Source organism: Penicillium canescens (assembly GCF_028828765.1).
Source record: "Penicillium canescens strain IBT 15451 chromosome Unknown utg000001l_segment0_segment0, whole genome shotgun sequence".
NCBI lineage: Eukaryota > Fungi > Ascomycota > Eurotiomycetes > Eurotiales > Aspergillaceae > Penicillium > Penicillium canescens.
The window spans coordinates 2,034,626-2,057,078 of record NW_026703963.1 but is presented as its reverse complement, the minus strand read 5'-3'; the positions used below and the strand labels follow the sequence as shown (position 1 = coordinate 2,057,078).

General features: G+C 47.8%; 8 protein-coding genes across 8 annotated transcripts; 5 read left to right on the top strand and 3 right to left on the bottom strand.

Moving 5' to 3' along the window:
• Nucleotides 1–1,900: 1,900 nt before the first annotated feature.
• N7446_000771 (MFS transporter) lies at nt 1,901–3,829 on the top strand (the record flags this gene model as incomplete). Its single annotated transcript, XM_058509538.1, has 3 exons — nt 1,901–2,289; nt 2,367–3,485; nt 3,547–3,829. The coding sequence occupies 3 exons, from the start codon at nt 1,901–1,903 to the stop codon at nt 3,827–3,829; spliced, it is 1,791 nt and encodes a 596-aa protein (XP_058378517.1).
• A 988-nt stretch (nt 3,830–4,817) lies between these two features.
• N7446_000770 (phytanoyl-CoA dioxygenase family protein) lies at nt 4,818–5,850 on the bottom strand (the record flags this gene model as incomplete). Its single annotated transcript, XM_058509537.1, has 2 exons — nt 4,818–5,757; nt 5,813–5,850. 2 exons carry the CDS (start codon nt 5,848–5,850, stop codon nt 4,818–4,820), a joined length of 978 nt encoding a protein of 325 aa, XP_058378516.1.
• Nucleotides 5,851–7,357: 1,507 nt separating this feature from the next.
• On the top strand, nt 7,358–8,104 carry N7446_000769 (uncharacterized protein; the record flags this gene model as incomplete). The annotated part of the gene is made up of 1 exon (XM_058509536.1): nt 7,358–8,104. One exon carries the CDS (start codon nt 7,358–7,360, stop codon nt 8,102–8,104), a length of 747 nt encoding a protein of 248 aa, XP_058378515.1.
• A 3,489-nt stretch (nt 8,105–11,593) lies between these two features.
• On the bottom strand, nt 11,594–13,245 carry N7446_000768 (uncharacterized protein). Its single transcript, XM_058509535.1, has 2 exons — nt 13,020–13,245; nt 11,594–12,953 (listed from the first exon to the last, which is right to left on the bottom strand). Exons 1-2 carry the CDS (start codon nt 13,140–13,142, stop codon nt 11,700–11,702), a joined length of 1,377 nt encoding a protein of 458 aa, XP_058378514.1. The 5' UTR covers nt 13,143–13,245; the 3' UTR covers nt 11,594–11,699.
• Nucleotides 13,246–14,186: 941 nt separating this feature from the next.
• Nucleotides 14,187–15,047, top strand: N7446_000767 (uncharacterized protein; the record flags this gene model as incomplete). Its single annotated transcript, XM_058509534.1, has 4 exons — nt 14,187–14,217; nt 14,272–14,357; nt 14,403–14,483; nt 14,538–15,047. The coding sequence occupies 4 exons, from the start codon at nt 14,187–14,189 to the stop codon at nt 15,045–15,047; spliced, it is 708 nt and encodes a 235-aa protein (XP_058378513.1).
• Nucleotides 15,048–16,089: 1,042 nt separating this feature from the next.
• Nucleotides 16,090–17,803, top strand: N7446_000766 (major facilitator superfamily domain-containing protein; the record flags this gene model as incomplete). Its single annotated transcript, XM_058509533.1, has 5 exons — nt 16,090–16,307; nt 16,376–16,459; nt 16,496–16,865; nt 16,920–17,150; nt 17,207–17,803. 5 exons carry the CDS (start codon nt 16,090–16,092, stop codon nt 17,801–17,803), a joined length of 1,500 nt encoding a protein of 499 aa, XP_058378512.1.
• Nucleotides 17,804–18,671: 868 nt separating this feature from the next.
• On the top strand, nt 18,672–19,862 carry N7446_000765 (fungal specific transcription factor domain-containing protein; the record flags this gene model as incomplete). The annotated part of the gene is made up of 3 exons (XM_058509532.1): nt 18,672–18,991; nt 19,041–19,478; nt 19,535–19,862. 3 exons carry the CDS (start codon nt 18,672–18,674, stop codon nt 19,860–19,862), a joined length of 1,086 nt encoding a protein of 361 aa, XP_058378511.1.
• A 1,049-nt stretch (nt 19,863–20,911) lies between these two features.
• Nucleotides 20,912–21,901, bottom strand: N7446_000764 (isocitrate lyase/PEP mutase family protein; the record flags this gene model as incomplete). The annotated part of the gene is made up of 2 exons (XM_058509531.1): nt 20,912–21,676; nt 21,755–21,901. 2 exons carry the CDS (start codon nt 21,899–21,901, stop codon nt 20,912–20,914), a joined length of 912 nt encoding a protein of 303 aa, XP_058378510.1.
• Nucleotides 21,902–22,453: the final 552 nt, after the last annotated feature.

The following is a 22,453-nucleotide window of genomic DNA, read 5'->3' as shown; positions in this document are numbered from 1 at the left end:
CCCCTATTTCTATTGCGGGATACGGCAGTCTCTATTTCAAGGAGGGTGTTCCTTGTGAGTTACGATGGAGGCTGTATTTGCCCTAGATCAGCTGACTTCGATGTCTATTGCATCGGGCCTATTGCGGATGATAGGTTCTGGCTTAAGTGACGGGATTGGTCTAGACTAGATACGGGCCTATGTATAGCTGCTAACTGAAACTAGCTGTTACACGTCTTTGCCTAACATTCTTTTTGCTTAGGGGAGCACGCAAAAAACATCTTCTCGCAGTCGTTAGCAAGGAGATACAATAGACTGAGAAGTTTGGAAAGTCGCCTGAGTCTTTCTCTTTCAAACTTGTCTCCCCTGGTACTGCCTCGTCCCAGGAGTATTTACGAGTTCTAGACAAGTATCTAGCAATTGCTTCTTGCCTTCTACCCCAGAAGCCCCATAGTATTATCAACCGACCAACACTACGACGCCCAGGTATTTGAACCTTACCATTCTAGATACTTGTTGCCTTGTTAAAACTAATTGCAGGCACACATTTCGCACTCAACAATATTTCCATTGACCCAGAAACGTTCAAGATCACATTCATCATCGGCTGGCAACATCCGGTCAGCATAACACCGACTCCTGTTGCTGGACATTTAAATACATTTGACTATTCACCGCCAGCTAGCTTCAATGGCATAGAGCCAGGAGAGAAACCACATGGTTATGCCGACATGAGCGTCGAAGAGCGAGCGGTGGCTAATTCCTACTCTCGGCAATAATACATTTCTTATCGACAGCATGTCGGAAACAGTGGCATAAACAAACTACATCTAGAAGCTCTACGGGTTCCCCCCGTCTTCTTACGCCAACAGCTTGCGACTTAGTCTTGATGCGAATGGTGAGCATATCTTATGATGACTTTACGCGGTGTTTGGCATAATGTTCCTGAAAGAGACCGAAATGTTGGTTGTCCTCTTCAGTTCTTGGAGCAAGGATGGCCGTTTCAGAAACATGAGTAGGTTTCTTGAGGCAGTTCCCCACAATTGGGTGCCAACGCTCTCGCACTAGAGGCTATACATTTCTACCTCCCACTCTACAGCCTTGTATATATATACAGGCAATCACAGCTCAATCAAGTAACAGGCTACCCTACTCAGCAAGCAGTCCTAGCGCTTTTCTTGGATCCTCTCATGTGTATCCATTCCACGCAACTTCGAAGTCTCTCCTTACAAAACCTGTTGGTCCACTTTCAATGGCTGCCTATTATTTGGGCACTATTTGATACATCAGGTAGTCTAAGTGGGCCATGGAAGAATTCTGCTTAGACCAAGATTCCGTCAATATTCCGGCTCAAGGTTCCGACATGATATCAACAGATGTTCATTTTATGCTAAACTCCGCAGACAAGCACATGTCAACCAGTGGCTCCTCCTCCCCGGGCCGGACCTGGGGGCGCTGAGTCATGGTGACGTAACCATCTTTCGAGCTTATGCCAAGCTTTTGTTGCCTGAGGGCGAAAAAAAAAAACCTTATCAATTTGCCACTATGCGAGCATGGGCTTGCAAAACGTGCAATATAGCCAATAGAATCGAGTCTAACAGACTAGCTTCGCTTGGACCATCAGAGACTGCAATTCAAGACATTGCTAAGCCACGTTGCTTTCAAATAATCGGCAGTCGGCATCCAGTATTGAAGCCGGTTATAAGTGGGTCCAAAACGGGTATTCGGAACTGTTGCTTTCGGCCTTTTAATAAATAGATTGGTCCGCGCTCTGTGGAAAAAGTATTTTCACTAAAAGCACCTGGTACCTCGTTCCTGCTCACTGTGCAGACTACTCCGTACAGACGTCAAGCAACACCTACAGAAGATCGGCAAGACCACAACGTGCCACTGGATCGGCAAAGCGGTCACAACGGGCAGTATGGCCGATCAATTGCCTCACTCGATCGAGAAGCGATCATCGGCAGAGTTAGAGAGGCCTACAACATCAGGCTCGACCTCCACGAGCTCGAGCAGCTCTTTCGAATATGACCCGCAGGTGCACAGGCTGCAGTCGCGCAATACAGAGCTCGACTTGGAACGCCACCGGACTGGAGTTTCGCGCGCACTGAGCAGGACTGAGACTCAGCGCACTCAGCATGCGCTCACTGTTGGTGAGAGTCTTAAATCGCGACAGTCAACGACTCCACTCCCTGCTTTTGGTGCGGGTAAGCCGTACCCGCCACCTCTTCCCGCGCGTGAAGAGTACGTGGTGGAATTCGATGGGCCCGATGACCCTTTATATCCCTTGAACTGGCCAGTGAAGAGAAAGTAAGTCAATCATTCAAGCATATTTCATGCGCATATGTTATTGCATATGGATGGCGCTGACAGTTCGTTTCCCTTAGGTCCTACATCAGTGCTATGCTCGCCTTCACCAGTATCTGCTCTACATTTGACTCCGCTATTTTCAGCTCTTCTACCAAAAGCGTCTCCAAACAATTTGATGTCGGCATCGTAGTTGCCACTCTCTCGAGCTCCCTATATATCGTGGGCTATGCCTCGGGGCCGTTGATTTGGGCTCCTCTATCCGAGCTCAAAGGCCGTCGCCTTCCTATCATTATCGGTATGCTTGGCTTTGGCATCTTCAACACCGCAGTTGCAGTCGCAAAGGATGTTCAAACCATCATGATCTGTCGCTTCTTCGCCGGCATCTTTGGTAGTAGTCCTTTGGCCGTTGTCGCCGCCGTTTTCTCGGATATCTGGAATAACCGTCAGCGTGGTGTTGCTATTGCTATGTTCTCCAGTACTGTCTTCCTCGGGCCGCTGGTCGCGAACTTCATTGGAGGATTTATCAATATGTCCTACCTCGGCTGGCGGTGGACCGCCTATATCCCCGCGTTCATGGGGTACGCCGCCTTCGTTATGAACCTCTTTTTCTTGGAGGAATCATACCCACCTGTTGTTCTCGTGGAGAAGGCTTCAGAATTGCGTCGCCGAACCAAGAATTGGGGAATTCACGCAAAACAAGAAGAAATCGAAGTTGACCTTCGAGAGCTGATTGTGAACAACTTCTCCCGCCCGCTTCGACTGCTATTCAACGAGCCATTGATTCTTGCCGTTACCATCTACCTCAGTTTCATTTATGGCCTGCTCTACTGTTTCTTGACAGCCTACACCCTCGTTTTCCAGGGTGTGTACGGTATGAACCCTGGTGTTGCAGGTCTGCCCCTATTCGGAATGGTGGTAGGCTTGTTCATCGCTGCCTCCTACGTTATTTGGGCCAGCAGAGGGTACAATAGGAGACTTGACGCGAACGGGGGTGTCCCGATCCCCGAATGGCGTCTTCCGCCTGTAATTATCGGCGGAGCTCTCTTCGCTGCTGGACTTTTCTGGTTCGGCTGGACCGGTTTCAGTGGTACTATCCACTGGATCGTTCCTACTTTGAGTGGTCTGTTCACTGGATTTGGTCTCTTGATCATTTTCATTCAATTGTTCAATTATCTGATTGATACATATCTCATGTTGTAAGTTACTCCTTCCGTCCGTGCCAGGTTGATTTCGAAGTTGCATCTAACTTATAAAAAGTGCCGCATCTGCCATCGCAGCAAACACCTTCTGCCGTTCCATGGTAGCAGCCGCTTTCCCGCTCTTCTCTCGCCAAATGTTTGAAGGCATGGGCATCCAGTACGCATCTACCCTCCTTGGATGTGTTGCAGCCGTTCTCGTTCCTATCCCCGTCGGCTTCTACTTCTTCGGCAAGAGGCTGAGAATGAAGAGCAAGTTCGCGCCGTTTTATGAGGCTGTGCAGGAATCACATGCCGCTGAGGATGAGAGCGACGCTATCGCTGAAGAAACTGTTCAGCGTTGAACATATCTTTTGCACATGTACATACTTGCATTCCCACTAGGGAGACGTAATTATAATGTTAAAAGTGATTTTTTTAGCGACTCTAATCTTGTTTCAATCCATATCAATAACTGTTTTAGTTATATCAAGCCAACACCCGAGCCCTAAGATCTCACAGATGATCTAGAGGGACCTCAGACCACGTTCTAACGGCAACGGGTTAGAGTGGGGCTGCTGATCGCCCGAGGGAGCTGGGGCTGTTTGATAAGGCCTCTAATGCCTCTCTACCACCCCACAAGCCTCTACCACCCCACAAGCCCTTCTGGAATGAACTGGAATGAACGACATCGACCACATTTCCAGTCTCCCCGTCGAGCTTCTCAGATACTTCTGCACCCACCTGGCCAATCGCGGCATCAAGTCACTGCGCTTAGCGTGTAAACTTTTGGACCAAAGAGATCATACGCGTCAGACTCGTGTTTTCCTGTCCGTCGAACCATGCAATAAGGGAGTGGGTACCGTGCGAAATACTTTCGAGCCGGATCATGAGCGGCAAAAATTGGACCCTTTGATGTTTGCCTGGACGGCGTTACCAGCTTAGCCTTGCTGATATCTAGAAGTGACTACTTGATGCCATATACCATGACGTCATTTCATAGCCGGGTTCCATAACTCAGTTGGTTAGAGTGTGGTGCTAATAACGCCAAAGTCGAGGGTTCGACCCCCTCTGGAACCACGATTTGTTTTTTTGCTCTTCATACTTCTTTTTCATTTGATTGATGAACATGTTTTTTTTACTCTTCGAATTTACCTTGGCTTTCATGGATAGTATAATCTGAACGAGAGTACGCGTGGCTAGGGTGACACTGAATTCACCATTGAATTTTAAAGCGAGGAAAGTAACCAAAGAGGACTGACTACTTTAATCCAATGCTGGAAAATAGTAACTGCGGTGGTTTAATATGACAATATCCATCATTCTGTGAAGAGAATAATATATTTGAAAAAATTAATATGCCAGCACCCCCGCCAGTTTCAGCAATTGGTCAGTTATCTCAGGCTTGTTCAACGGCTCCTCGCGATTTTTAGGATCGGGAGTGCCATCTTCTCTAAATGCCCTTTTCTCTCTAGGAACAATATTGTCATGCGGCCAATGAGTAGTTCCACCCCACTGCTTGAAAATCTCAGCCTTAGTCTCTAGAGCCTCCTTAGAAGCAAGACTAGCCGGTGTATAAGAAGCATAGATAACGGTGCGAATCACATCACTCTTCTCCGTTGGCTCAGCTCCATAGTGAATAAGGCGGCTATCCCACAAGATGAGATCACCGGGCTCCGCGCAGACCTTGTGAGGCTGAATCCCGTACCATTCCAGCTGTGCGTCGCTGAACAAGTATAGATCTTTCTTACTCCAAGTGGATTTCTCAGTTTGAGTTTCGAAGAACCTTTCAAACAATTTGTGAGATCCAGGATATACCATCAAGCCTCCATCTTCCGATCCGGCATGAGACAGATTGATGATGCCCTGGACACAGTGCAAGCCGTTGCGGAAGGGGCTCTGGTCAACATGCTGCCAGGCAGCCTTCCGCGGCACATCCTTGCGATTGGGGAATGTGACATTCAAACTGTCAAAGCTGACCAATAGTTCATTGGTTCCCCAAAGCTTGGAGAATGCCTCAAGAACCCCCGGCTCTTGTCGGGCTTCCCAGACGAATTTCTCATGCATCACTGCATAATTATGAAATGTGTTTATCTTAGATTGGATTGGCAGGTTCTGCTTCGTCCACGTATCGGGACTTTCGATGTCGAGCTCCGTGCCGAAGGATTTAAGCCATTTGAAGGCTTCTTGTTGATACGCTCTTGCGCGGTCTTGTGGAATCGCGCTCTTGATCACGACGTAGCCGTTTGCATGGAATGCGTCACGCCAGTCGTTCGTTTTTTGCTGTGGGAGTCTTCAAGATATAAGTACATAGGCTTTAACAGCGAGTTGTCTTAATAGTCGCAAACCTTTCCAACAATGCCGACTGAGCGGGTAGGACAGCCATGGTCTTGATAGTACGTTTCTGTGCAACGACGTTGCGAGAGTGGTGGTAGGCGATAAATAAGATCCAGACGCTCTTTATACCTTTGCCTCTCTGTGAGAGAGTGTGTTAGTTCGGTGATGGCGTTAATGAAACTGGGAGATTCTGTATCTCTCGTATAGCGATATCAGCCCCACCCATAAGCCGGAGATTAGCCGACATCCTTGTCGTGTAAAATACGCAAGCACCTCATCAACACCCCGCATTTAGCCATTTCCGAATTTAGCTGGATCAAGTAGAGCCATCCAACTTCACCTTACGCAATGACGTGTGGATTCACGTTGGTATCCCCATCTATGTATTGTTCATTCCTCTTCAGTGAGTAGGTTATGCGCAGTCACTATGTTACCAAATCTTGCTGTTTTCTCCGTGGTGCTCGATCTGCATTCAAGTGTCGCTCGGTGATCTTTGCGGATGCTGATTAATTCTGCATAGAGGTTAAAAGAGGCAGTGAGATTCATCTTCAGCCTCGTCTGGTCTCAAACACAGCTGAGAATCAAGTCGATGTCTGCTGGACGTTTGAGGGCGAGCCATGGAGCTGCTCGACCCTGTTATATGAAACTAGCAGCGTACCCAACCAACTAAAATGTAGTAGTAGTACGTACTGCCCATCAGTGCCATGTTCAGCCCTATATCCCTGCCAAAACCTCCTCTCCGATGCGACAGGGTTAACACTGTCTCAATATCTGCCATCGTATCAATCTAGGTACAGAGACCATCCTCAAGGAAAGTATGGAATAGCCCATTATGAGGTTGCTTTGTGCAGTCTAAACATTCATAATACTGCTGAGCGAATAGGTATATTCGCTGTACCATCGATGGCCCAATGGCAAGAATTGATTATTCTTTAATTCCCAAAGAAACAGCGCTCGGGGTTCTCATGTAGTACTTTTGTGGAGTCAAACAAGTGGTGATGTTAGTATGTGCATTCGGAGTCACAATAGGTGAAGAAAAAGCATAATCATACTTGCTGATCATGGAAAGAGACCCAAAACCAAAATACAGAAAAAGAGCGAAGGCGGGGTGTTTACGAGCTGAAAGCCTCCAACAAGTTAGTAGAATATGTCCATAGAGCAGTCTGCAAAGCTGCTGGGTAGTGATCTGGATCCGTCCACTGATGGGGAACGACCAAGTGCGCTGCTTTTTACGAGGCCTCTTGTTGTCTGCAAGGCGCCCTTATCCGTATGCCTTCCTTTGAGAGCATTTCCTGAATCCATTGGTCGTGGTCTCAGCAAGGGGCTTACTGCAGTGCAACCAATATATCCAAATTTGGGAATGCGGTAATGTGGTGGCTGGCTGGCTGGCTGGCGCTGATCTATCCACAATCATGCCCAATACCACACAAGATGAGAGCAGTTGGGAGCTTTCATATATAGTTGCTGGTATTTCAATTTCTGGATAGCCAAGTTCATTTATCTTCAAATCGTCTTTACCACTTTTCAAAAAATTTCTGTCCAATTCAAATTTGAAAATGCCTAGTCTCAGCTTGGCATCCAGACCAGCATGGCTTCCATCGCCTAACTTCCTTGGCATCGTGGTCGCTCGGTATAATGAGCCCCTCAATCCGTGGGCTGAGGTGGCATCAAACACATATCTGTATGCCAAATCCAATATAACACAGTCCAGCGACAACGTCTCACATGACTCGTTCCGCCTTTACGAGCAACTTCCCAACGCTGGCCGCGAGGGGCAAACCTACTGCCACCATATCTACTCCCACTACGACGCATTGGAACCAATTGTCATCTTTTCCCAAGCAGCACCTTTTGACATGATCGGGCCGGAAACAAATTCAACACAAGAGCTCGTGGAAAAGGCTCTGCAGACCCCAGAGTCCGAGTATGATCCAGTGACAATTTACAACCACGATCTTCTTCACGATCTCGCTGAATGGAAGAAAATCAACTGGTCTTCTCCGGATGAGTCGTATTGGATTACACCAAATCAGCTCAAGTCACTGACCTATGCGCCGTATGATATGGCGACTTTCTGGGAAACGATGTTCGGTGTGGATCACCCTGCTGCGGTTAGAGTTCTGCATGGTGCGATCTTTGCGGTGAGGCGAGAGGCTATTTTGCAGCACCCGAAGGATCTCTACAGGGAGTGTTTGGATCAATTTGTCACGGCCGGGAAGGGAGCTGTTAACCCCGAGGTGGGCTTCTTTATGGAGCGAATTTGGATGGCATTGTGGAGCAAGAAATTTTGGCTGTCAGCATAGTTTGTTGGGGGCATTGCTTGCTAGGAATTGGAGGTTAGAGCAGATCTACCTTCCATTCTCCCACGGGTGATGATTTCAACTCAAATTGATTAGCGTATAGAAATTATAGACTCACTCAATACCGCAACGCCCCGCCCCTGTGTCAAACAAGCTCTACCATAGAAATTCAACAGCACAGATATATGCCATGCTCCACTGCGTATGATTTCCTCGAGGCCTAATCTTTACAGGTTACAGCGGCGGGCCTTATCAAGACGGAGCTGGAATGAAGCTTGGTTTAACCACAAGCATGATATCTGCAAGGGTGTTAACAAAGCCCCAAAAGATAATCCACCATTACCTTTGACCAAGTTTGTTTTGAAACATCTCGACATCAGCCCTCGAAACCTGGTCCTTGGCCCGCACGGAGAAGTGTGGCTGGTTGGCTAGGGATATTCTGGTGCTTATCCTCCTGACTTTGGAAGCGCGATATTATCAGCCCAGTCATTTCCCGGATTTTAATAAGAAGGCCTTGGCTGTAATCCCTCGTTTCCCTGAAGAGGAAGCAAAACTCGACTTTATCGCGTATGGACTAACTACCGTGACATGGGCTTAAGAGCAAGCTTTCAACCAACTACGTCCTGCCTGTGTCACTACCGAGATTGGAAGGGCTGCTGGAAAAGACTTTATCAGTCAACAAAAGTATCCAACTATTTTCGGAGCCCTTCTGCTATTCCTCTATTTCCACTAGCAATAATTGAAAGTGGAACCTGCTCCCTCAAGCGTGTGTTTGGGCAAAGGAATGCTTTCCTTAGCGTGGGGGCTTGTCAAAACTGGATTGGAGTTTGGCTCAATTTCTCTCTGCTGCTTTTATGTAGGCCAGTGCCTATCTCGAACAAGATAGTGTTACGCAATTTAAGTATCGACCCATACACCCATACTTTTCTGGTCGACTTCCTTCCCTCTGTTGCGCTGCTTGTGGGTTGGGATCCCTACGTTAAGAGTAGACGGACTTGATACACATGGAGCCGCAGTTTGCTTGACCTAAAATCCAAAGTTCCATCTGCTGAAAATTGTCAATCCCTGTCTCTTATAAAGTCTAACACGAACTTTAGTCTCAAACTGGTCTTGGCAGGTAGCACAACGGTCTCAGAACTGGGGCTTCGGTCTTTAAATAGGGTTACACATTGTTAGTTGAGAGCTGCTACTGTCGCATTTGCCGTGATATAATGTAGAACAAAGTACTTACAGATACCAGGATCCGACTATTGCCAAATGCACCTCCTTGAAAGCGAAATTCAATGTGATATGTATGTCGTAGGTTCTTGGAGAACATATGTAGGGTCAATACTGCCCTGTTCGATCCTGGGCGCTGCTACACATCGCCCTGTTACCGTGAGGAAAAAGCCCATTGGGCTAGCGAAGGTGCGAGGTATATCCGGCTCTTATGAACCTCAATGTTAAAATGGGTAACACACCCGCAGGAAATGCGGCCCAGATTTACAGTCTTTGCTCCCCACACACCACTTCAAGCTCGGTATGATGCATGATTTCATGTCCATTGCGCGATATAAGGCCTATTGCTTTCATGGAATACATCCTTTCCATTATCCTATCTACTGAGGTCCCAAATCTCGCTATCTTGATTAGTCTTCAGGAGAGCTCTCATCGCTGGATGTCGCCATCTGTAACGATGTTTCCAACCTTCCCTCCATCATTCGCCCTCCTGCTCTTAGGTCAGAACTCGTACTGATATCCGTTGTACAAAAGTTGTTATCTGATTTCCTACTAGGGACGCTAATCACTTCCCATAATCCTGCTAATGCTAACCCCATGAATGCAACCAATATCACTTCTATTGAAGTCCCTAACCCACAGCACAGTGCCACAATCTGTGTTCCTTGGATATTTCGGGTAAGCTGGAGAAACCGATTTACCAGGATTGAGGGAGACCAACTTGCTCATACTCCTCACATAGTGCGCAACTGGATTAGCATGTTGCTTCTTCCTGTGCACAGACACAACTTCAAGCACAGGTAACTGTGGATCATGCGGTGCCGCTGTGAGTATTCATCATCTTATAAAAATCCGATCGAACTCTCAAATGTTATCTGGCTGCATCAGTGTCTCATTGGCTCAGCACCAGCTTGCTGTAACGGAGTCTGTGCAGCTCTGGGCTCGGATGTCAATGCTTGTGGATCCTGCTCGGCCCCACCCACAAGCTTTAACTCTCTTTGCATGCTTATTTTTCAGATTCTGGGCCGTTCACTGACAAAATGCCTAATCAGTGCACCGGAATTCAGCCTGCCTGCTGTGCTGGGAAGTGTACGGATCTCAATGTCGATCCTTCCAGCTGCGGTGCATGCAACAGGATGGTAAGTCAACTAGTCCAGTCCACCCAAGTTTTGGATCAGGTTGCTGAAGTATATCTATTCAACCTCACAGTGCACTGGCCAAAGCACAGCTTGCTGTGCCGGGGCTTGCTCGGATCTTATGAGTGACCCTACCAACTGTGGGGGCTGTAATAGTCCGCGATGTGTTGGCCAACAACCGGTTTGCTGCTCGGGGACATGTACTGATTTGGCGGTGTCGACTATTAACTGCGGATCATGCAACAATCGAGTAAGTGGATTTAACACTCGATGGGTCTGGCTTGCTGACAATGAGCCCTAGTGCAATGGAACGCAACCCGCCTGCTGCGGAGGAACCTGCACAGATCTCAGCACCGATATAGCGCATTGCGGTTCTTGTTTGGCTCGTCCTTGTGGGGGTACCACACCTGGCTGCTGTGATGGGCACTGCACAGATTTGGATATTAGTAGGCAGCATTGTGGTTCTTGTGATGCTGCTCCGTGTACTGGGTTGTTGTCTGCTTGCTGTGGTGGCAAGTGTACTGATCTACAATCTGATCCCAATCATTGTGGATCGTGTTCCAAGAGTGTAAGCTGTGTCCTCCCACTGTTCTGATGTTCTATCCTGCGTTTCGTCGTATGATGATACTGACTTGACTTTCTCTTTTAGTGCAGCTCAGCTCCTGGAGGTGGAAGTTGTGTCGCGGGTAGTTGTACCAGTTGCCCTCCGAGTCAACCGTACTGCGCTCAGTCGAATATATGCGTGAGTTCTTATCCCCCGGCGTTCATAGAGCAGGCACAGACTGATTGTTGAATTCAAGTGTCCCGCCGGATTCAACTGTATTACCAGCGGCCCTGTGCCGGGCTGCTGTGGGCCGCTTAATACCTGTCCACCGATATCTAATCATCTCGGTGATCCGGTTTGCGTAAGTAGTCCATAAGACTATACAACTCCAACTTTCTGACTTGATCATATAGTGCCCGTTGCCATGCAGTCTCATACTTAGCCACCTCGTCTGCCTGGGATTCTAGGTATGAAGGTGTGGCATTTGACAAGGGGAACGAAAAGTAGTGGAGAAGAGCAGCTTGAGGTAAGCTGAGCATGCCGTGAGATAATTCCATAGCATTTGATCTATGGGATTGAGAATCGAATCATTGTGGAGTGTATTTGTTCTCATTATAAACACAATGCATATCATTAATTATGTGCACCCGAAATATATAGACATTAAATCTCGTAAAAGTATAATTTGTTCTCAAGAGAACTATTGCATCCAGGGCACTTGAACGCCAAGGCCATTCGCCACCCTCATTGCGGAGCCAACACAGCCCTCGAGGAGGACCATACCATCCCAGCACCAGCTGCCAACCAGCCAAACATTTCCATCGCCGTTTTGCCAAAGCTGGCTCTTTTCTTGGCCCGAGACTTTCTTCCCGAAGATGCTGTTAACAATCTGTCTGCTGGTGGGTGATCGCAGAACTCGGGTGAGGGTGGCAGTGTGTACAACCTTCTCAGGGTCGATTGGGGCAATGGGGTGGTTGGTAATAAGGTAGGCTGACGGGTGTTCGTGGGTTGACTCGGTTGCTTCAGCATTCGAACAGATATGGAATGGTTGAGGGGCCAAGTCTGATCGATTGGAGGCAATCTGCCTCCAGAGAGACTTGCTGCAATCGATGATCTTGGAAAAGTCGCGGTGGATAACAATCTGAACGGTAGTTGTAGGTACAGCTGCCACCGCACTCCGGAGAGGCTCGAAGATCGCACCGATGACATCAGGTGTCACAGCAAGAATCACATGGTCAAATAGCTTTGAATGGTTCTGGCCATCGAGAGTGTTCGCCCAGGTGACTTTCACTTCTGTCCCTACATTCTCGACAGACGTGACTTTTGTAGCAAGCCAATTCTTCAGTCCCTTAGAAAGCTCTTTCTCCACGCGCTGGACTCCCCCGAGGACGGTATAGTGTGGTTTGCGGAACGTCTTCCTCTCGTAATCGACCACATCAATAGCAGGGAAATCCAATAACGCATCGTGTGAGCAGGTTGTAACGCTTGACATCATCGGCAGCAAGTAGTGCTTCACATAATACCATGGCAAGCATATCCTCCCCACATACTGACGCAGAGATTCCTCCGCACCAGACGACTCGACCGTCCTAGGTGCGACGAAGAAACAGCAAGCAGTGAACCAGTAATAGCATAGAGCCAAATAGCATGTCTCAATTAGCCACCGAGCCCATGATAGGCCCTCCGGACGCAGGGGAGGTATTTGGTGGTTGTTCGAGGAATGGACGTAGTACGGGGAGACTTGTTCGTGCGAGCTATCCGATAAAGTTGATAGGGAGTAAACAAACCGGCGCGAACCGTATGTGATACCGAAATAATCATACATTCGTTTTAAATTTTCGTAGTAACCGTCGGCGAGCGCGCGCATGGGAAGATCGAGACGTTCCTGCTTATCGCCTTCGCCACCTTGGGGTAAGATTGTGTGTGAAGCTGAGTCGAGGGAAAGTTTGTCTTGCTGTTGATGCGTTGAAGTTAGCTAGTGTTCGCGCTAGGCGCTGCGCTCACACAAAGGGGGTTTCACCTTCTCGAACACCTCCACCTCAAATCTCTGACAGGGATCATTTTTGAGGATATAGGCGATCACGAGCCCAGCCATTCCCGTGCCAACTACGGCGACCTTTTTGCGGGTTGAGTTATTTTCCATGTTAGGCAGTTCCACGATCAAGATAAAAATGGTGGATAAATAGTCATTTCAGGTCGCTGGGGGCCCGTGGGATCGGAGGGTCAAGTGAAGATCCAGAGACCAGGGTTCTGCAGCTTCAACCTTGGCACTCGGGAAGGAATGGAAGATCTGGGAATCGGGCTCCGCTTCTTTGTCAGCTACCTCGGCCTCAATCCACGTGCACATTTTATACTTTATATGCTGTTTCATGCCTGTCTCTTAATTTTACCTCCCCATATGCTTTAACTTTGTGGTTAATTAGAGCTTTCTATGTTCCTGAAGCTAGGAGCCATTGAAGTATGATAAATGTGGAAAATGCGCTGGTAAACTCAAGACCCACACCGGCGCTGAGTATGACATCGGTAGACACCTGAGAGTATAGACATTTAAAGGATTAATTATTCTCAATATGTGTCACACTCTAGAATACGTAGATTAAAAGAGAGGGGCTGAGAAACTTTGAGGGTTAAAGAATAACAGTTGTAATATCAGAGGCCACCGCGGACGGGATTGTGGCTCATTAGCTGCCTACGCCTCACCTAAGAAACAGGCATTCTGCAAAAATTATCATGAATGAGTGAAACAAAATCACAGAATCACATGCCTGGTAGACCCAAAGACTATATTTCACTAGTTGTATCGTGTTTTTCAGTGCGGATACTAGACAACATGTTCGAGAAACAAAGAAAACAAGCTCAATTACGTTCTGCTTGCTGTGAAACTGATTCTTTCCAGCTATTTAAAGCTTGAGCTCTGAGTCAAACATCTCACTCACGGCACTCATCTTTGCAAGTGCCCACATCCAGAAACTAGATAACAGCAGATCGCGAAGAATTCAATATGAATAGGCGGCCCCGGGTTAGTCCAGAGACTGCGCAGGCGGTTCAAGCCGCTAGAGCGGAAAAAGTACAACTTCAATCGAGCTCACCTTACAGGTGGAACGTGTTTCGACGTCTTGAAGCCGTTGAAAGATACCTTTAGCAAACTCATGAGAATCCTGGACAGTTGCTCAACGTTAACGCAATCATGGCAGGATACATGGCGCCTCAAGGGCAGGGTAAACTGACTTGGAAGTCTTGGGCTGTGTCATGCTAGATTCGAGGTGCTAAAGACGACGAGAAGCACTTCCAGTGGGATGACTGCATCGAGCGTGAAGGGAAGGCGAATGCGCTCGAACAATCCATGTGGATAGAAGGTGTACGTTTATTACTTTACAAAAGCTCCCAGCTCACCGTGATCTAGGCTGACCGCGCTGGCCCGACTCCTCTCCGTTCATTCTACACAAGTCCGCCGCCTGCTGTCGGGTCCACATTAACCCTCGCTGTGTGTTCAGGAACACTCTCTGGCTGTACGTGACCATGCTAACCACTAGAGTAGCTCAATCTCGTATTTCGGGTACCAGGTGCTGCAGAAAGGCATGTCCCAATAATGTTCGGGACATCTATCCCCATAGTTCCCTCTGAGCTCACCGCACCGGCGGGGAGCAATAATCCCGGACTTTTCTTCCTGAACCAGCTGTTGGGAAGGGGCGAGCCTGAGTTCATTTACGAGAATAGAAGAACAACTATCTTGCTTTCTCCTGCGTTACTAGGGCAAATCGAGACCGCAGCTGATTCCCGTGCACCTGAATTGGGCTATAGTGTCTTCCATTGTGGACAGGGAGTGCTCCAAGTCTACCGCGCGGTGGCTCTCGAGGTTGACTTCGCCAACTCAGATCCCGAGTCTATGAGGGCGACCTGGACCAATTGCCGCTGTGCTATATCCTCTGACCTTGGTCAGGATGGGGTTCGTCTTTTGTACAGCATAGGCGACATGTCTCTTTGCCGTGACATGATAGCTTTGGAGGCTGAGGATAATGAGGACGAGAGCAACGAGGATGAGGAGTAGACTCGAGTCCAAATGTCTATCTTATTTATTATGTGGTACATTCCTTTGTCTTTGCCCTTGTCGGATTCGCATTGGTTTTCCCTTATCCATTTAGTGCGATTCATTTAATTCGATTCCAGTTGGATACCCTTTCACTAATATGGTATTTCTTTCATTTCATCACTCTTTTGTATTTCGTCCTCCGTGTTTAATGGATCGAAGACTCTTTCCGAGGTCAAGTTTCTTTCATCTTACTGTTTTGTTTTAGTAGGGTTTCTTTAATGGGGAAGTCACCATGGAATTTCTCATTTATTAAGTATTCAGCTCTTTCGTTTCCAACCAGCGCGTTCTACACTGCCGCATTTTATTTTTACATATTGATATATTTCTGCATCATGCCACCAGGCTACAGTCCCGGAGAGCTACAAACCCTTAATAATCAGCCCAATCTCCTGATTTTACGTGGTCTCCATGCAAGACTGTTTAACCATGGAAATGTCTCACACGTCGCCCTTTGCGATTTTAGGAGAAACTTATAACTAATGAAAATTTGAGGCCGATCGGAGGACTCTACGCCTTCACAGTCTGGCCACGACATAAACTCCCAGGCAGGCGTACGACCCACTTTTCCTCCCATAGTTAAGAAAAAACCATAACCCCCAGTCTGCCAGACTGGGCCACCCCCGTGGGATAGGGTGTACCCGAGAAGGAGAAAAGCCATTCGAGTCTACATAGGACAACGCTGCATATGCTTCAATACAGACATCGCTCCCTATCCCTCGCAGAACTATCTGAGTCTGGGGAAGACTCCATTTCTGCCGATGCGGGGGTAAAGGATAAGCTGGCTCTGGAGGGAAAGCCGCCTTAACATAGACTCAGTCGCCGATCGGTGAACGACTCTTACCGATCGGACATCTATAGGATTAGCACCCCAAAGATGAAGTAAGCATCTCTAAACTACTTTAAATGCTTCACTCCCCTGAAAGAAAACATTCTTCAATGTGGTTCAGCTTATTAGTCTTATTTGACACGGAGCTCCGCGACATCTATAGCATCGAACAAAATGACTTCAAAGAAGCATACATCCATTTATCATGAACCCCCATTGCAGATCGACGACATCAAAACTGCCAAATATGATGTTGAAAATGATGGCCAGCCAATTATGGATGAAAACTGGCAGCGGCTCTCTAGAAGCGTTGTCAGAAAGCTAGACATGACACTGATCCCCATGGTATGGCTTTTGTACATGTTTAATTACCTTGATAGAAACAACATTGCGTAAGGGGTTACTCTTTCCAGGCTCTGCTACATACAACTTGTTAAGAGCAATGGCTGACACACACCAGCTCGTCGAAACTCAACAATATCGAGAAAGACCTGAAGCTTACTGGTGACGACTTTAACACTGCGGTCTCCGTTTTGAATGCTGGGTAAGAGCGGTGCTTTATTGATTCTTTGCCCTTCAGGCTCCCATTGTTGATATCTTGGTGCAGATACATGGTGATGCAAATCCCAAGTAACATGATATTAACTCGAGTCCGCCCATCCCTTTATATCCCCATATGGGTTTTAGTGTGGTCTTGCATCTCAGCCGCAACGGCGGCCGTGCAAAACTTTGGCCAGCTGATTGCTCTCAGGATTCTTCTGGGAATTGCCGAAGCGCCATTCTTCCCTGGTGCTTATTACCTGCTTTCATGCTGGTATACAAAGAAAGAACTCGGCCTCAGGATAGCTATCCTGTACTCTGGTCTGGTAGTTGCTACTGCTGTCTCCGGACTTATTGCCGCAGGTGTTTTTGCTCGTCTTGATAATGCTCGGGGTCTTGCTGGATGGAAGGTAGGTGTCGACCCTTGTTGCCTAGAGCTGCAGAGGTGTATACTAACCTGGCAGTGGCTATATATCATCGAGGGCGCCATCTCTTTTGTTCTCGGTCTAATCGCCATTGTAATACTTCCCGATTTTCCAGAATCAACCACAGGTAGCCAAAAATGGCTTCTTACAGAAGATGAGCGCATTGTCGCCCTCGAGAGAATCCAAGCGGACCAAATTGCACAGGAGAGTAATCGATCGATATGGTACGGCTTGAAGCTTGCCATTTCTGATTATCGCACATGGGCCTTTGTATGTGACCTGAACAATATCACAGATCCATCATTTACTGACACAACTGTGACCAGGTATTCATGTTAATCTGCAACCATGCTGCATATGGCTTCAACTACTTCTATCCAGCTATCGTGAAAGGGTTTGGATTTGGTTCCAATACTGTAACACTACTCTGCACGGCACCGCCATATCTTCTTGGCGCTATCTTGTCATTCGTCATTTCCTGGTCTAGTGACAGGAAGAACGAACGAGCGTTACATATCGCACTTCCAATGTGCACTGCCATCGTCGGCTTCATCATTTCTGTATCAACAATAAACGGACCAGCCCGCTACGTGGCCTCGTTTCTATATGTGACAGGCTGCTTTGCGGCAAATGGATTGGTCTATTCCTGGGCTGCGGGTGTGCTGAGCCAGACCTCAGAGAAAAAAGCCGTGGCAACGTCGATGATTAATGTCATCGCCCAGCTGGGTAACATCATGAGTCCGTACTTCTTTCGGGGTAGAGATGAGCCCCGATACGCCCTCGCAATGATTCTTCTCATTGCCTTTGCTAGTCTGAGCGCTATCACTTGCGTGTTTCTGAAGTGGGAGCTTCGGCGGGCAAATCGTCGCATTGCTGATGAATCGGTGAATTCACAAGTGACCCCGAGGTTCTTCACAACCTGAAAGGATATGAGTGCTTTGGATTAGCTCTGTATGCTCATGAAATTGATATATGAACCGCATGTTAGTTTCCTGTTTTACTAATTCTTCTCTGATTACCTTGATAATATCGCCGATATTTTTCATTCAGCCAATGCCACGCGTTTGAGCTTGGAAAATATACTTCTACTACCACATAGTATCTAAACCATGAAAATAAAGTGAATACAAATGCCACGCTAGTCTAGACTAATTAAGCCCTAAGCGCCCATTGAATGGCGATAAACTGCGTCGCACTTATAGAGTGCTGTTCATACACATGGGCTGGCGTGGGTTATGGGGGCGTATATAATTGCGGAGGCCAATAGAACTGTCCGATATCGCATTGCCCGAAAACAGGCCGTGCGGGGAAGCAGAGTGGTTTTCACACACATCCGACGTCTTCGTTGGTGTTCTGCAACCTGACTTCACTATGACTGCTCCCTCTTCCCCAGAACAATCGAGCCAAACCAGGCGTGCCACGGGAGTTCAGAGAAGATCATCCAGGCGTAGGGCTTGCAATGAATGTAAACAACAGAAGGTGTGGGACGTTTCACCTCAGAGCATTCATTCAACTACAAAAGCCTGACATAATTCAAGTTAAGGTGCAATTTGAGTACGACGAACGACGAGGATCTCAACATCTGCGCTCGCTGCGAGAAACTTGGACTGGAGTGCAAAGTGGAATTAACATTCCAGAGGATTCGCAAGCGAAGGTAAAGCCAGTGTTGTATTTTCCTATGCAAACTTACAGAAGCTGACTGTATGTACTCACTCCATCTTTAGACAGCCCTTTGAATTGGAGAATGAAGTCAGAGAACTCCGGCGCCAGTTGGTAGCCGATCATCATAGAATGCCTGTCCTGGACTCGGTATTGCCGGAAAACCGGGACAATGTGTCTAATCAAATCCCATCTCAACCCCCCTGGGCCACTAGAGACGAGATTGACAGTGTAAGGGTTGTGGATAGAAGCTGCACACTAGCGGCATCGACCAGTGAAAGATCTGGGCTCTTACCCGACGTCACAGAGCATCCTTGGGCGCCCAGCCTAACCACGAAGCCTGTCATCGATTCTCCCCAGCAACCAGAGCAAACTGCGGCAGCGATTCCCCAATCAAGATCTTTGGGCAATGTCACATTATCTGTTCAGGAAATTGACGAATTATTTACGATGTGAGTGTTTTCAATTGAGTTTTGGACCACATTTCTTATAATTAGCCAGTTACATGAAGCATTATCACCCATTCCTCCCATTCTTAGACCCAAGCACCTCACCGCATGATTACTATCAATCGTCTCAGTTACTTTTCTGGGCCATCATTTCCGCGGCTTCACGACAGTTGGAAAGCCAGCCCACCCTCCTTCCGAAACTAGCAAGAAGCGTCACAGATCTCTTATGGCAGACTCTTCGATCTATTCCCCATTCACATTGTGTGGTACAAAGCCTGATCATTCTTTGCGCCTGGCCATTTCCCACGAGTAGCAGCGCAGCTGACCCTACTTACGTGCTGGCCGGGATGATGGTGCTGCTAGGTTCGCAGATGGGTCTCCATCAACCTTTGAATGCTCAGGACTTCGCCAAAGTTTCGTTGAATCTGGGGCAAGATGAGTACTCTACATGGGTGAAGACATGGAAGGCCTGTAATATCGTTGCCCACAGGTTCGTATTTCGCTCTATCTGCTTTGAAAGATATAAATACTAACAGAAGCACACAGTGTTGGCGTGGGCTGTGGTCTCCCCACGGTAGCGCACTTACCCGACTGGTCTCTGAAAGTTGGGCCCGGGTATATGTTATCCGCAGTTCACGACGCCAACCTAGACTCTCATCTTCAGATCGAACGGTTTCGGCACAGGGTAACACTGGCATTCGAATTAGACCCGGGAGGACTCAAATCAAAGCAAGAAAGACTGGTGTTGTATCGCCTGCTCAACTCCAGTTTTAGTGACCTCGAGCGCGAAATGCTCAGCCCATCAGCTCAACGTAATATCCTTCCCATTCAACATGGCCCCTTTTGGCTTGACCCGGAGACTGATAGAATGTAGCACTCACTCGTATCTACCTGTCCGCTGCTCGTCTTCACCTTCATTCCTTCTATTTATTCGACGAGTCTGCCATTGATGGCTATACGGAACGCATTGTCACATTATACCAGACAGCCTGCTCATTTGTTGAACAAAGCCTCGAGTTGGACAGTGAAAGCAGCTTCTTCCACTACTGTCCCTTTTTCTGCTACCAAGTGTTCGTTTGCGCATCCCTTATTATCTTGAAGATAATAACGAATAGCTATTTCCAATCGCTACTTGATGTCGATACTGGGAAGAAAATGCTAAATTCTGTCATATCCACTCTGAGGAAGATGTCCATCGCGAACAACGACTTGCCTGCCAGACTGAGCGACGTGATTAGCTTTTTCTGTTCCTTGCCCGAATCTGAAACACCCAGTGCACGGCCAATCGACGGTCTGCAATTGCGCGTACGGAACAGACTAAGCATGAGTATCGTATATGATTCGCTGTGGGAGTGGCGAAGGCATTTTCAAGCCAGTCAAGAATCCAATAACAATAGATCAAATAGCTTAGATAAGTATCATACTCTAGGATTATTCCTGCGCTTGCTGACTAGAGCTTACATCTAGGTTCTACTCCTGGTGGTTTTCAAACCATTTTCCAATCTGACCACCTGAGCAGTCTCGCGGATATATTTAATTTGGAGTGGTCGGATGATATGGCTCATCTGCAATGATATTGATGATTCACTGTCTTCGTTACCATTCATACGGATTCTTAATCTAATTTCCAGTTATCGCGTCAGATTCCCACAACGATCCAGTTTAATAGGATATCAGTATTATTTGAATAATTTAACACCGCCTCACCCGGTGGAAATCCTTTATGCATTTTCCATGCGCATTCAACCATTCAAGACAGATAATGATGATGTTATTTCCTCCTGCCGGGGCGTATCAACAGTTGGGCAATGGCGGTTTACATGGGGGGAATAATGTTTTCTTGCACAAGTAATGTGAACCAAATTGCGGGAAACTAGGTCACTTGCATACATGTATCTCACTTTCTATGCTTCTCAAGCTGATCTAAACTCTGTCATACAGAGTCCCACCCGCGGCAACATCAACAGCTACAGCCTCCTTCAAACCAACAATGGTAAATAGGGTTTTAGGCGTGAACTCCGGATTGATCCCCGTTGACCCTGTCTCCTTGATCCGGCGATATGTATTGCGAATAGCATCGTATGCTGGAGCAATGGCAGCAAAGGGCCAGATTATAATGCGGAAGCCGAGTTCCTTCGCTTCTGCAGGCGTCCACGACGGCGTGGCCCCATTTTCGACCATGTTGAGCAGCACCGGCGTGGGCGATAGCAAACGACACGCCTCTCCCGCCTCTTCCTTAGTCGTCACGCCTTCGAGGAAGGCCACGTCAGCACCAGCCTGGACAGCTGCCTTCAGCCGCTTCACCGCGTCCTCAAACCCATGTGTCTGCAACGCATCCGTCCTCGCAATGAGGACAATATCCGAACCAAGCTTGCGTCGAGCAGCAGCAGCGGCGTTGAAGCGAGACACAAAAACATCAAGCGGCACGACCTCCTTACCACCTAGATGGCCGCATCGCTTCGTTTGGATCTGGTCCTCGATATGCAGGGCGGCAACGCCGCTGCGGTGGTACTGCTCTACAGTGCGCGCTACCATGTTCGGTCCACCGTAACCCGTGTCTGCGTCGGCGATAAGTGGGACGCTGGGATCCAAATTGGCGATCATCTCGGCATGTTCGCGCATGTCGTTCAGTGTAGCGAACCCTAGATCGGGCTGTCCAAGTTTGGAAGCACATGTACCTGCGCCAGTCTGTGAGTGACGACGTACAAGTTAGCACGTTTATTACTGCCATTTTTCCACGGAGGAATAAAGACTAGGTTACCTCACCATGTAAAGACAGTTGAAGCCCAATTCCAGCGCAACCCTCGCGCTGAAACCATCATATACTCCTGGCGCGAGGACAATGGGGCTTTCCGCGAGCAGACGTCGAAGGCGTGTGGCAGCATGGCCGCTATTGACGTTCACTTCTGTCATTTCGAAAACTTCGCGAGAGTAATGTGTGGAAATTGTTTTTTTGCTTTCAAGAGACGTTTATCGAGTGATGGCAAGTATAACCCGATTTTGCTGAATGCCTGCTGCTCTGCGTGGTTCTTCCCATCTTCTTATATACATCCTTTCACCCCGAGGTGTGGCGGTGCTAGATTCCGGTAACGGAGACTCATTTTCTAGCATTGTATAGTCCTACTTCACCCATGTGCCGAATCCGATGCTGCTCAACCGCAGTCCACGACCAAGATTTTCGGTGATCTCGCCGATCGGCGCCAACACTATCCATACTAGATGTTCGATCGGTGATAGTCGCTCGCCGATCGGCGACGAAATTGAGACTAAAGCTGAGCTACTCCTTTTGAGGGCTAACGAAAACTTCACCCCCTCATCAACAAAAACAAACTCCGGGGCAGATTCACCGCAGACATGCCGTAGAATCAGGTCATGAACAACGCTATGAGAATTGGAAGGGATTTAAACATTAACAGAATCACATATAACGTTGGTAGAAATAAACTTATGGGTCTCAAAATATTC